The 14,329-nt window shown below is 31.5% G+C and overlaps 2 protein-coding genes across 3 annotated transcripts in view; one reads left to right on the plus strand and one right to left on the minus strand.

Annotated features, from left to right (window-relative positions):
- The window catches only part of LOC143071143 (phosphatidylinositol 3-kinase catalytic subunit type 3-like), an 84,171-nt gene that overhangs the window by 13,712 nt on the left and 56,130 nt on the right, over window positions 1–14,329 (plus strand). For both annotated transcript variants that reach the window (XM_076245278.1, XM_076245279.1), the window contains exon 4: window positions 230–358. In XM_076245278.1, coding sequence (XP_076101393.1) covers window positions 230–358 — 129 coding nt within the window. The remainder of the gene's footprint in view (window positions 1–229; window positions 359–14,329) is intronic.
- On the minus strand, window positions 5,317–14,127 carry LOC143071141 (uncharacterized). The gene is made up of 5 exons (XM_076245275.1): window positions 14,043–14,127; window positions 12,858–13,491; window positions 10,284–10,439; window positions 6,754–6,820; window positions 5,317–6,211 (listed from the first exon to the last, which is right to left on the minus strand). The coding sequence occupies exons 2-5, from the start codon at window positions 13,485–13,487 to the stop codon at window positions 5,433–5,435; spliced, it is 1,632 nt and encodes a 543-aa protein (XP_076101390.1). The 5' UTR covers window positions 13,488–13,491; window positions 14,043–14,127; the 3' UTR covers window positions 5,317–5,432.

Below are 14,329 nucleotides of genomic sequence, written 5' to 3' on the forward strand. Positions count from 1 at the left end.
ACGATAGAAATATCCCAAAAACAGAAATTTTGAAGGTATATTTTTTATTACATATTAGAATTGCTTAGGGGAAAAACAGCTTGTATGCAAATGTTTGTAATAAAACCATCATGGGTTTAAACTGCATTATATGTCCTTAAGACCCAATTACAAAATATATAAGTGTTACATATACAGAGATTGGGATTAATGTGTAATTTCTTGTACAACTATAAACAATATTTTACAGAGCGCTTTGATGCCATGTAGACTGACTTTTAAAACAAGTACAGGAAGTGAATACGTGACGATGTTTAAACATGGTGATGATTTACGTCAGGATCAACTTATACTACAGATTATAACTCTGATGGATAAGGTCAGTGATACCTAGATAGTTGAACTTTTGTAGGGATTTAAAAATAGTACCTTACTGATTTTATGTTGTTATGTGCCAGATGAACCTTGTAACAATGACTGATGTTTAAGCTTAATATTGGCTACAAGTATCTATAACTTTAGTTAATATCACAAGTATATATATATCAGGGAAAAAATTAACGGTCACCCAGTCGCCAATGGCGACCAGAAATTGACCTGAGCGATCTTTTTACTCAGTTGTGGTAGACCAGGTGGCGATTTGAAAACAAGTACTTGACTGACTGAAATCCTCCATTTACCATGACTCCAAGTACTGGCTACTTCACGGACAAAAATTTAAATTCAAAAAGAAAAATCTTTTTAAAATGTATAGCATCAAAGTCGCGGTCGCGATAAACAAGGATGTCAAATCAGTGGTTACCTTTGACTAAATATAGTTCATGTTAATTCAGGTCACTGATTGGTCGTCTACAGTTTACAAAAAAAAAGAAAATCAGAGAAAATATCAAGTTCATGACAACACTTTTGATATACGTGAAATAGTCTTGAGAAAAAAGGAGGGTCATTTGTTTACAAAGTACGTAGTTTAATACGCAAAATGAATCGATCAAGATATTTAATAAATTAGATTATTATAGAAATAAAATGAAATATTTCATCTATCATCTACATGTATTCCAGAACAGAGAATTCTTTAGTTGTCTTTAAAAAAATATGTAAAAAAATCTAGTACACTGGGCATGAAGATTCCCATTTTGCAAATGATTTTTTTGGGGTACGATTGCTTTCAAGCAATCTGTAGACTTAACGGTGGCTCAGAGCATTGCCCTCACGTCAATCGTTTTATTCTAAACATTAAGGAACATCTCAGATTCTTATGATTGTCTTGCTTTAAAAGGTAAAAACAAACAAAGGGATTGAACTTAAACAACTTTCCTATAATGTTCTTTTCATAATCTTCATGTTTGATAATTCTTCCTTTGACTTATATGCGTGTTTTAAACAACACGGAAAATCAGAATTAAGCAGTATTTATATTTAGTAATTTTATAAATTTAGAAACACGTCAGAGGGAATTCCCAGTTTTGATGAAATACTAGAGTTCTCTGAATTCCAACAAGTCTATTTCTGTCATTTAAGAACTGAAGTGGAGTTTTTATACGACCGCAAAATTTGAAAAATTTTTCGTCGTATATTGCTATCATGTTGGCGTCATCGTCGTCGTCCCAATACTTTTAGTTTTCGCACTCTAACTTTAGTAAAAGTGAATAGAAATCAATGAAATTTTAACACAAGGTTTATGACCACAAAAGGAAGGTTGGGATTGATTTTGGGAGTTTTGGTCCCAACATTTTAGGAATTAGGGGCCAAAAAGGGCCCAAATATGCATTTTCTTGGTTTTCGCACTATAACTTTAGTTTGAGTGAATAGAAATCTATGAAATTTTGACACAAGGTTTATGACCACAAAAGGAAGGTTGGGATTGATTTTGGGAGTTTTGGTTCCAACAGTTTAGGAATTAAGGGCCAAAAAAGGGCCCAAATAAGCATTATTCTTGGTTTTCGCACAATAACTTTAGTATAAGTAAATAGAAATCAATGAAATTTTAACACAAGGTTTATGACCACAAAAGGAAGGTTGGGATTGATTTTTGGAGTTGAGGTCACAACAGTTTATGAATTAGGGGCCAAAAAGGGGCCCAAATAAGCATTATTTTTGGTTTTTGCACCATAACTTTAGTATAAGTAAATAGAAATCTATGAAATTTAAATACAAGGTTTATGACCATAAAAGGAAGGTTGGGTTTGATTTTGGGAGTTTTGGTCCTAACAGTTTAGGAATAAGGGGCCCAAAGGGTCCAAAATTGAACTTTGTGTGATTTCATCAAAAATTGAATAATTGGGGTTCTTTGATATGCCGAATCTAACTATGTATGTAGATTCTTAATTTTTGGTCCCGTTTTCAAATTGGTCTACATTAAGGTCCAAAGGGTCCAAAATTAAACTTAGTTTGATTTTAACAAAAATTGAATCCTTGGGGTTCTTTGATATGCTGAATTTAAAAATGTACTTAGATTTTTAATTATTGGCCTAGTTTTCAAGTTGGTCCAAATGGGGGTCCAAAATTAAACTTTGTTTGATTTCATCAAAAATTGAATAAATGAGTTCTTTGATATGCCAAATCTAACTGTGTATGTAGATTCTTAATTTTTGGTCCAGTTTTCAAATTGGTCTACATTAAGGTCCAAAGGGTCCAAAATTAAACTAAGTTTGATTTTAACAAAAATTAAATTCTTGGGCTTATTTGATATGCTTTATCTAAATATGTACTTTGATTTTGGATTATGGGCCCAGTTTTCAAGTTGGTCCAAATCAGGATTCCATATCAAGTATTGTGCAATAGCAAGAAATTTTCAATTGCACAGTATTGCACAATAGCAAGAAATATCTAATTGCACAATATTATTGTGCAATAGCAATTAATTTTCAATTGGAGTTATCTTTCTTTGTATAGAATAGTAGTTGATAATATATGTTGGAAATTTGCCAGACATGACTATGATGTCATTTTCTATTTTTATTTGCCAATAACTTTATGTAAATAACTTCATTGGAAATTTGCCAATATAAAATGTTGCTGATGAAGTTTTTTTTATTGTTTTATACAATAAACAATGTATATTCACTTTTACTACCAACCAATCTTTACCATTCAGTGATAACAAGCACTTTATTTTACATTTTAATATTTTATGATGTATTTAAAAGAGTAGTTATTGTTGCAAACTCCATTAGAAATTTGAATTGATATCAGTTTTGGAGAAAGGGAAACGGGGATGTGAAAAAAGGGGGGGGGTTTAAATTTTTCTCATTTCAGATTTCATAAATAAAAAGAAAATTTCTTCAAACATTTTTTTGAGAGGATTAATATTCAACAGCATAGTGAATTGCTCAAAGGCAAAAAAAAACTTTTAAGTTCATTAGACCACATTCATTCTGTGTCAGAAACCTATGCTGTGTCAACTATTTAATTTTAGATTTAAAAAGTTTGAAGAAGAAATCTTTAATTGATTTGTAAAATCTTGACATTTGTTTTGTGTAAAAAAAACCCATGTAATGTCAAAAATTTGATCACAATCCAAATTCAGAGCTGTATCACGCTTGAATGTTTTGTCCATACTTGCCCCAACTGTTCAGGGTTCGACCTCTGCGGTCGTATAAAGCTGCGCCCTGCGGAGCACCTGGTTCTTATATGTTACCGTTATGAAACTGATATTTGAGATTGTACTTCCATAAAGAAATAGAGAACCATCTAGGTCGTTTAATAAACATTTAATATATGTTCTTGCTCCAGGGTTTGTTTTGGAAATTATGCGCATGCGTATAGTTTTCTTAACTAAAAGGGGTTTTAGATTGAATGGTTGCTCTGGATTCTCCACTCAATTAATTAATTTATAACTCATGGGATCTTTTCTATGTATGTCTGTTATTGAAGGTTATTGTTGTTGCATAATTTTAAATCATATGCATCATTTAAATTAAAATAAATGTAATCCTCATCGTAGAACACCCCTTCAGGCGAAATGGAGTCTTCCGTATTATCGTTTCGAGTTGTCTCCCTTCCGGAAGTAACTTCCCTGAATTCTGAATCAAAACAACACGTCGACTATTAGCTCGTTCTGTCAATAAACGTCGTATTATATTAAAAACGATCGCATTTTAAACCGATAAATGTGTACGGAAAGGAGTCATGATCACTGACCCAAAGGAAATTAAATATTTAAAGAGTTAGGAATGGGTTCCTCCTAGAATTAACGTAGGAAAATAGGTGATAAGATACGAAGTAAAATACCTTGTCTCAGTCTGAGGCTCAGTGACTGCTGTGGAAAGAAAACTTGGAATTGATAGTACAAAAATAAAACATAGGCCTGATAACATTGTTCATACACTTTTATCCGTGATTGGCTATTTTGTAACTATTTTAAATGTGCAGTTGAATTAGTTTTGAAAATAATATTATCCAGCTACATGTATACAAGTGTCAATGAAACAACGGCAATCGTATCCCTCAGAGCAATCTGCTCTTTGATTTTTTAATGAAATTTGATTGAAGTCAACAACAGAAATAAGAAAAAAAAAACATTTTCCCAGGCATCTAAATCACCTCCAGGTTGTCTCAGAATGCAGGATTTTGAGTCTAAAATTTCAAAATTTTCAAGGGGGGGGCATGCCCCCAAACCCCCCTAGGAAATGCAGCCTGCTTTGCAGGATTCAACAGTGATAGTAAAATTATGTGGGCTACTGACTTTTTGTCTGGGCTAACTGATTTTCAAGTCTAGTAGCCAAGCTGGCTACTGGCCTTTATAAGTTAATTTTGACCCCTGTATATATATTAGAATTAAAAGACGGCCATATTATACAATTTGGAAGATATTCTGCAGACTCAAAGGGCTTTACAGAAGGTGCATCAAACTGTTAATCAGAAAAAAAACTTTCTTATTTTGTTAAATAAAAGCTTCATACATAAGGATAAAAATCCAGCAGACTTGAAAACATCATGAATGTAAAATTATGCAATCTTGTACATTTTGGGCAATTTTATCAAAATCATGAATCTTATAGCCTATGCTCAACAAAAGACTATAAGCTATTGAACTTATATATCTTGCCTTTTATTAATTTAATCAGATATACTTTCTTTGCTCTTGTTCTACTCCCCCTGTTCAAACAGTGTTACGCCCTGTATTACAATTTACTATGATATTTAAGTGACTCAATGTTATTTAACAGTAAAATGTATAGTGACTTAGAAAGGGCTTATACAGGTAACTGTAATGAGGAAACTAAAAAAAAAGAAAAAAAGATACATGTTTTCTCAATGGCTTTGTCATTATTATTTTAACTTTCTTACTGGTATTCTAACTCAGATACCAGTTAAGATAAAATATAAATAGTGTATAGTTTATATTTATTCTCTCACAAGCTCTTTCACATTTACTATAATACCTTGCAGTAAATAGTTCATTGGGATGAAACTAATGAAAAATTGTTATTTAATTTTTAATCCTAGTATCAGCATTCATTAAACACTTTTATTGAGTCTTTATTAGTAATGATCAGTTTCCTTTGTACAGGATTATAACTTATTCCCGTAACACTCCCTAACCATATCAGTCCCTTTGTAGTAACCTGTTTATACTTCTTTCCATCAGATGACACATGTTGTACTGATCCATCTTCACATATCACATACACACTGCCATCTTGTAGTGTGGTCACATCAAAGGGCTGTGATGATAACTTCACTTTGGTAATCTTGTTATTAGAGTGACTGTAATGGTACACGAAATGACTTTCATTTGTGTAAAATACACTATCACCAGAACCACACAGTGTGACAGGATCCCAACCAACAGTATCAATGGTCTTCTCCACCTTCTCTGTCTGATGATCTATGATCATCAATCTTCCCTTACAGCTTACTACAAACTTGTTGTTTATAGTTGTGATGCCATAGCATTGTGAAGATAATTGTATTGATTTCACTTTCTGTCTATTATTTATGTTCCATATGTCTATTCTGTCACAGTCATGCAGTGTAACAGCTACTGTAGAGTTGTTGACTACAGTTATATCCCATTGTATACTCTGTAGTTGTATTGTACCAACATGTGAACCATCTGTATTATAAATCTCTATAGAACAGTTCCCCCATTGTATATAGGCCACATGTCCATCATTTGTCATCACAGCTTTGTCATATGGAAAGACTGTACTGCAAGATACTGTAGTAAATTGATGAATCTGATAGAAGATATCTTGTCCTAGTTTGTAGGACTTCCTTTGCTGTCCTATAGATAGAAAATAAATGAAAATTTAAGAAACAATTTAGGCAGGGAAGTTCATAAATTAGTAAGGATATACATATGGTATTTCACAATATTTGTAATTTTAAAACAAATTTAAATAAAATGAATTGATCAAACTTTAACCATTATAATTCACACTTGGAGATCAATTAAATAATTAAATAATTTATTATACACCAACATACATGTAATTTGTATGATTGAATTCCATATTAAGTATAAACCAAATTTGTACTATAAAATTTGTATGGTTCTAGTAATATATTGTAGATGTACTTTAAACACTTCTTATTTTGAAATAAACATGGTTTCTATACATTATTGATATTTGTAATTAAACATTAAATTACTTAATATTGATATACTAATTACTGATTTATAAATCATGCTAGTTACTTTTTAAATACTTAGCTCTTAAAAAATGGTAGACATTTTACATTTTGGGATTTCTTTTTATTAAAAATACATTGGTATTTGTTAACTATTATATAAACATCTAGAATAATATGTGTGACACCCCTTACTTTGGATATCAGGATTTTCCCTTTGACATGTACAAGTTACACCTTTTTCAGCATAGTAGAGTAATTTCTGAAAATAAAACAAATTTATAAGTCTTAAGTTGCATTGAAATTAGAGGCAATTAAACTATTTATTTCTTATGCATGTGATTTTATACTGATATTATCAAGTAATATTAAATGCATGTTTGTCACACACTTAAACTTGGAATATTGTTGATGTAATTAAGTTCTACCATCACCCGCTTTCTATAGTTTTCATTTTGGCTGTCTGTCTGTCCATTAAAAATGACTTCCTGTGAATGGGTAGGAGGCCAATGACATTTTGAACAGTTGTAATGTATAATATGTAGACCTGCAAATCATTCATTTTCTTTGAGTCTGCCACTTTTGCAGCTCTACATAGGGATAGTGATTCTACAGCAGCAGCAGTGGCGTTAGCTAACTTCTTAAAAGCTTTATATTTTAGAAGGCCGAAGACTTGAATGCATCATACTTTGTATACAGATGATTCATGTTACGAAATTTCTGTCAGTCACATGTCCAATGTCCTTGACCTCATTTTCATGGTTCCGTGACTACTTGAAAAAAAAGTTAAGATTTTTTGTAATGTTAAATTCTCTCTTATTATAGGTAATAGGATAACTATATTTGGTATTAACTTAGCCATTGTTAGCTGTATTTGGTAAAACTTTAAGGAATTTTTGGTCCTCAATGCTCTTCAACTTAGTACTTTATTTGGCCTTTTAAACATTTTTTGATTCGAGCATCACTGATGAGTCTTATTTAGATGAAACGTGCGTCTGGCAAAATATAAAATTTTAATCCTGGTATCTTTGATGAGTTTATTTTCATGGTTCAGTGGTTATAATAAATATTTTGTGTTTTGGTCTGTTTCTCATATACTGCAATCTGTCTACTATATTTGGTGTATGTAATGATGGTAAGGTGTACATGTCTAACTTGCAGGTGTCATCTGATATTGACCTCATTTTCATGGTTCAAGGGTTAAAGTTCAGTTTTTGAGTTTTGGTCTTTTTTCCTGATACTATATGCAATAGGTCAACTACACTTGGTGTATGGAAATATTTTATGATCTATATGTCAGTCGCACAGGTTTTATTTGACCATGACCTCATTTTCATTGTCCATTGCTCAGTGTTAAGTTTTTGAGTTTTGGTCTGTTTTTCTTAAACTATAAGCAATAGGTCAACTATATTTGTTGTATGGAAGAATTGTTAGCTGTACATGTCTGTCTGGCATGTTTCATCTGACCTTGACCTCATTTTCGGTTCTTTGGTGAATGTTAAGTTTTCATGGTGAATGTTAAGTTTTCATGGTTAATGTAAAGTTTATATGACAGTTGTAATAAGGCTTTATATTTAGAACTATCAACATACCATATAGCGGGTTATTTTCGTGATTTACCTTTAATAAGGTATATGAAATATTTTGGCGGTTATTATTTTGGCAGATTCAAAACTTTCATCAATACCTTTGCATGTACACTTTTAAAATGGCGGATTTTATTTTGGCGATTTTGTTCTATCTGCAAAAATAAGCCAAAAAATTCACCCCACGAAAATAACCTGCTATACGGTAATACCTTTATATTTTGATAAAATTCAGCTCATACATTTGGGGAGAAAAACTATTGTTTTTTACAAAAAGATCACAAATTTTGAGAAATGTCTTCTTATAATAGGATTTTCACAAAAACTGATATACCAATGTTTTTAAAAACTTACTATTTGTTAAGATAAAAAAAAATTGAAAAGCATCTACTTGTAGAAGGATGTCTTCAAAAACAATTTGAAATGTGAGTTTTTTCTTATAAAAATGATAAATTCAGAGACTCACATTGCTAGTTCTACCATAACTATTTTTGTTTAGATTTATTTTTATTTACTGAAAACTTTATATATTTCTGAAATTGCTGTATCAAATTCATACACACTTAACACTTGTTATACCCATGCAATTTATTGCGTATGGGGTAATATTTTTGACTCGTCCGTCTGTCTGTCAGTCCATCAGTCCTGTCATATCATCTCTTCTGAAACCACACAACAAAATTTCATGAAACTTTGTAGACATACTGTGTAGATGTGCATATCGAAAGGAATTTATGATTCAATTTTTTTCTCAGAGTTATGCCTCTTTAAACTTATTGGCCTTAATATATATACTACAGTCCATCAGTCCTGTTCTTGTCATCAAAACTCCTGAAACCTTACAACAAAATTTCATGAAAATTGTGAAGATATGTAGATAATAAGGACATACAATCAAGACAATGGGGATGTGCAATTTCAAAGGAAATTATGATTCATTTTTTTTGTAGGAATTATGAGTGGGGGTTGTAGGGGTCTTGATCTCGAAATCCAGAGGCCCTGAATTTAAAAAAAATTAAATTCTGACATCCCGAAATACGAAAAAAGAAATCACTGATCCCGAAAGGGTCAATTCCGAAAACCTGAGCTTAAAAACACCGATCCAGATGTCCTGAAAAAAGGTCCTGCCCTCCCTCAGTTATGCCTCTTTGAACATAGAAATTTGGCATAAATATACTACTGCAAAAGTCTGTAATCACAACTCCTCTGAAACTACACAGCAGAATTTTGTAGATAATGAGCATGATGAAGAATAAGAATAAGCTTATCTTATTGAATAAAAAGGGGCCACATGACATTCTTTATTCTTCAATTGGGTTTGGTAAATATTGATAAATGGACTCTTTTGATTTTTAAAATTTTTGGTTAGTCATTCAAGACTTTTAACAGTCGTAATTAACACCATACTTATTTACCTAAAGGTATATCATGCAGATTGTTCTATGGAGCCATTTTATTTGCTTCTGATAAAATGCCTTCTACATTATTCCTCTTAGTGCAACTTTTTTTTCTTATGTGTCTTTTCATTTCAAAACATGCCTTGTATCTTTGGGGGGTTTCTTTGTCAATGAACATGTAAATAGCCTATATAGCTAGGTGTCAAATAAATTTCTAAGCAGAAATATCAAGCACAAACAAGAACCTTGTAAACATTTTTTTAGGTGCTGTTTATGTTGATAAACTAACATTTATTGAACTTGATATGGGCATGTTGTCTCTATAATTGTTGCTTCAAATCACTTGAAAATGACATAAAGTGTAGATTTTAAAAAAGAAAAATGTTATGAACTTCATGAGTCAGAAGCCTTCTTTCTGGATTTATCATTTGACAAATGATTGAGATATACTATTTACTTTCGTAAGAAGAAAAATAACACGAATATAAATCCTTGTAAAAATTTAAAACTTGGATCTTGCCATGTCTAATTGCATCAAAAACATTGGAAAATCTTGAAATTAAATCATGGCAACTTGGACTCGAAGGGGCTAAAGGCGAAATAAAAGTACCTGGGTTTATACTTGGTTTACATTGTTTCTTTGAAATTAAAAAAAAAATTAATACAAATTTGTTATAGAACTATATCAGTTGTTAGTTGATTTTACCTGATAGTAAAGCCATCTTGTAACATAAAAACTTACATCCATTGTTGTCTGTATTCCTTGTAAAGTTGTGTTTACTCCCTGGAATGATCCATGTATATTCCATCCTATTCCTTGTAATGACGTATTAAGTCCATGGACTGTTGTGCTTAATGTTTGAAATGTAGAATTCAGCTCTTGAACTGTTATTGCAATCTAATAAAACATATTTTTATAAGACATTTTATTATGAAAAAGAAGTAAGTAATGACTCAGTGCTACATTTATGGTTACCCAACTGTTAACCAATTAAAGAATATCAGATAAATGTGTAGCTGTTCAGATGTTTTATCAACATATTTTATATCTCTTTTTGAAGTCCATATCCATTGTTATAAGTCTTATTTTCTTATTTATACAGATTAACCTTGATGTTTTGAACTCACTATACAAATTTTTGAATTGTTCAAATGCATAACTTCTATTTAAAAAAGTCATGATTGATTAGAATGTTGATTATCAATTATATATACCATATGCATTTTTTGAAGTTGCTGTATAAATAAAAATAAAACATTGAAAAAGTATAACATAAAATAGAAGGCAAATTAAAAAATGTAGACTCAAACAACCAACAGAACAAAGTTAATGTTAAACAAATGTCATATTTTGACTTGCTACAGAAAATAGTTGGTCAAATTTGGTGTCATGTCCAGTCTTATTAACTGCCCCTCAATGTTCTTCAAACCTCAAATTGATTTGAATTCCAACTTTTCAATTCAACAGCCAACCATGATATAGACAAAACATCCGGCATCATAGATTATAAACTTTATATTTTTATGCCCCACCTACGATATGTTTTCTGGTCTGTGCATCCGTCTGTTGGTTCGTCGAACCATTCGTCCATCCGTCTGTTCGTCTCACTTCAGGTTAAAGTTTTTGGTCAAGGTAGTTAATGAATGGCTGTTATTTATTTTGAATTTATTGAACCATAAAATTAATGTTTGACTCTTTACATTGAATAATCCGCAAAGCGGATTATGTTAAATGTGAAGAGTCAAAAAATTATTTTATGGTTCAATAAATTAAAAATAAATTATTGCCATTCATTATAAATAAATTTCTATCAAAAATAAGGCTCAAAGATATATATTAATACGAATAACAACGTACACAGATGTTTGCGTATGAATACACAATGTTAGAGTGGGTGTGTCGCCATAAAAATTGATAACATTAAAAATAAAGCTAATTCTTTTAACCAATCAGAAGACAGTAAATACACTAAATTTATTTATTTTTTGATGAAGCTGAAGTCCAATCAACTTGAAACTTAGTACACATGTTCCTTATGATATAATCTTTCTAATTTTAAAGCCTTATTAGACTTTTGACCCCAATTTCACGGCCCACTGAACATAGAAAATGATAGTGCAAGTTTCAGGTTAAAGTTTTTGGTCAAGGTAGTTTTTATTGAAGCTTAAGTCCAATCAACTTGAAACTTGGTACACATGTTCCTTATAATATGATCTATTTAATTTTAAAGCCAAACTGGACTTTTGACCCCAATTTCACGGTCCACTGAACATAGAAAATGATGGAGCAAATTTCAGGTTTATGTTTTCTGGACTGTGCGTCCATTCCTCCATCCGTTTGTCCGTTTGTCCATTCGTTCGTTCGTCCCGCTTCAGGTTTAAGTTTTTGGTCAAAGTAGTTTTTAATGAAGCTGAAGTCCAATCAACTTGAAACTTGGTACACATGTTCCTTATAATATTCTCTTTCTAATTTTAAAGCCAAACTACAGTTTTGACCCCAATTTCACGGTCCACTGAAGAAAGAAAATAAAAATGCGAGTTTCAGGTTAAAGTTTTTGGTCAAGGTAGTTTTTGATGAAGCTGAAGTCCAATCCACTTGATACTTGATACATATGTTCCTTATGATATGATCTTTCTAATTTTACAGCCAAATAAGATTTTTATGCCCCATTTATGGTCATTATTTTTTCTGGTCTGTGCGTCCTTCTGTCCGTTCGTCCATCTGTCCGTCCGTCCGTTCGTCCCACTTCAGGTTAAAGTTTTTGGTCGAGGTACTTTTAGATGAAGTTGAAGTCCAATCAACTTGAAACTTAGTAAACATGTTCCCTATGATATGATCCTTCTAATTTTAATGCCAAATTAGAGATTTTATCCCATTTTCATTGTCCACTGAACATAGAAAATGATAGTGCAGATGGGGCACTCGTGTACTTGGGACACATTCTTGTTTATCCAATTTCACGGTCCATTGACCATGGAAAATGATTATGCGAGTGGGGCATCTGTGTACTTTGGACACATTCTTGTTTTTAGAACTTTTTATTACCACAATATGACTTAAAAATATAAGTGATATAACAAGTCCATTTTATATTATCCTTTATTTCTAAAAATCATTGTATTACCAAATCAAAATCAAATCAAATATATTGTATTGTCAATTAAAGACGCCCATTACAGGCAGAATAATCACAAGTTAAATTTGGTACAATGATTACAAAATGATTACAATTATTTGAGTACAATTAAATCAATGATTACAACGAAGAGAAAAGAAAGACACACTAATGTATATTAATAAAATGTATCATATTACCTGATCCAGCTGCTTGTGAACATCCAAAAGGTCAATGAAGTATTTGGTGCAAAGTGATTCATCCATAGGTCTATTCTTTATTCTGACAATATCATCTTGTCTGCTTGGATCAAGTTGTAAGACAAAGTTTGTAAGATGTGGCCACAATGCATCATATTCAGGTTTTGTTATGCCACATTTTGTGTTGTGGCTTAAGTAGTCATTCTTGTACTGCCTGAGCATTTTGATTGCTTGTTGTTCGGCTGGTCCCAGAGTGCAGCAGTTAAGAAGAATAAGGCCTGCCAGGGTGATGTCGATATCCTCCAGTTGGACAGATTTAGCTGTATATTTACAGTAACAATAATGTTGACCTGGTCCTGGGTTTTCTGTATACAACAGGTCCCATTGACAGTAGTTGATTGGAAGGGTTGGATTACTTCTACAGTTACCATTGTCTTTACAGCACGTCATGTATCTGTGTCTTAAATGGAACAGGGTATGGACCACTGGCTGACTGTTTAGATAATCTCTCAAGCATCCTACTCCGTGGTTAGTGTAATTGTTCTCCAGCTTATGTCTAAATACAGGAGTAACAACTTCTAGTATAGCAGACCCAATAACAAAGAAACGTCGTCGGTCTTCTCTGTCCATAGTTCTAAAATAGATATTACTTCAATACAATATTCTGAATACACAAATCTATAAAAACATATTTGAAATGCATGAATGATTTTGGTCAATTTTTCTGTTCTACATAACTACAAATCGTAACCGGACTGTGCCAGACCCTTGTGGGTAGTCAAGGTGGTTATACCTTCTAGTTTTCTCAGCTGATGCATTATGTATAGGAACAAAGGTCCAGTCTAAAATTACCTTGACACACACTAGTATTTTAAAAAAGTTTAATCTACTTTAGTTTCTTAAATTGATGTCTGAATTTATTATGGAATGACATATAACAGTATATGTCAATTATGAGATAAAGTTCAATTGAGCCTCTTGTTTTTGGGTTTCACTGGCAAATCAATAATAAAAGTTTAATTGATTATTTATTTCAGTGTTATAATGTTTGATGCATTCTAACTTTCACTTTTAAATTTATCATGCATGATTCATATTATACATTTTTTTAAATGATTAGTAGTATATATTGATGTATAATAATTATATAGAAGTTTAGATTTTGTTATCAATTTTCTGATTTACCTTTTACATTATTGTTTTTAAATAATCTTTTCTTTCACTTTCCTGAGTTTAGGAAAATGGCTGTCTATTATAATTGGAATTCCCCTGTGCTATATTTAACATATCAATTGATATCCATTAAAAGGGAAATAACTCAAAATATTTACTTAGCTACATATTAATTTGTTGGATTGCACTTAAATTTCGTATAATTTTTTCTAAAATCAATTAAAAAATATAATGGCTCTTTTAATATGAGGTATGGGAAATGCAATGATAAGATAATTTTATTTATTCATTCCAGACAC

Source organism: Mytilus galloprovincialis, chromosome 4 (genome assembly GCF_965363235.1).
Source record: "Mytilus galloprovincialis chromosome 4, xbMytGall1.hap1.1, whole genome shotgun sequence".
NCBI classification, from domain to species: Eukaryota; Metazoa; Mollusca; class Bivalvia; order Mytilida; family Mytilidae; genus Mytilus; species Mytilus galloprovincialis.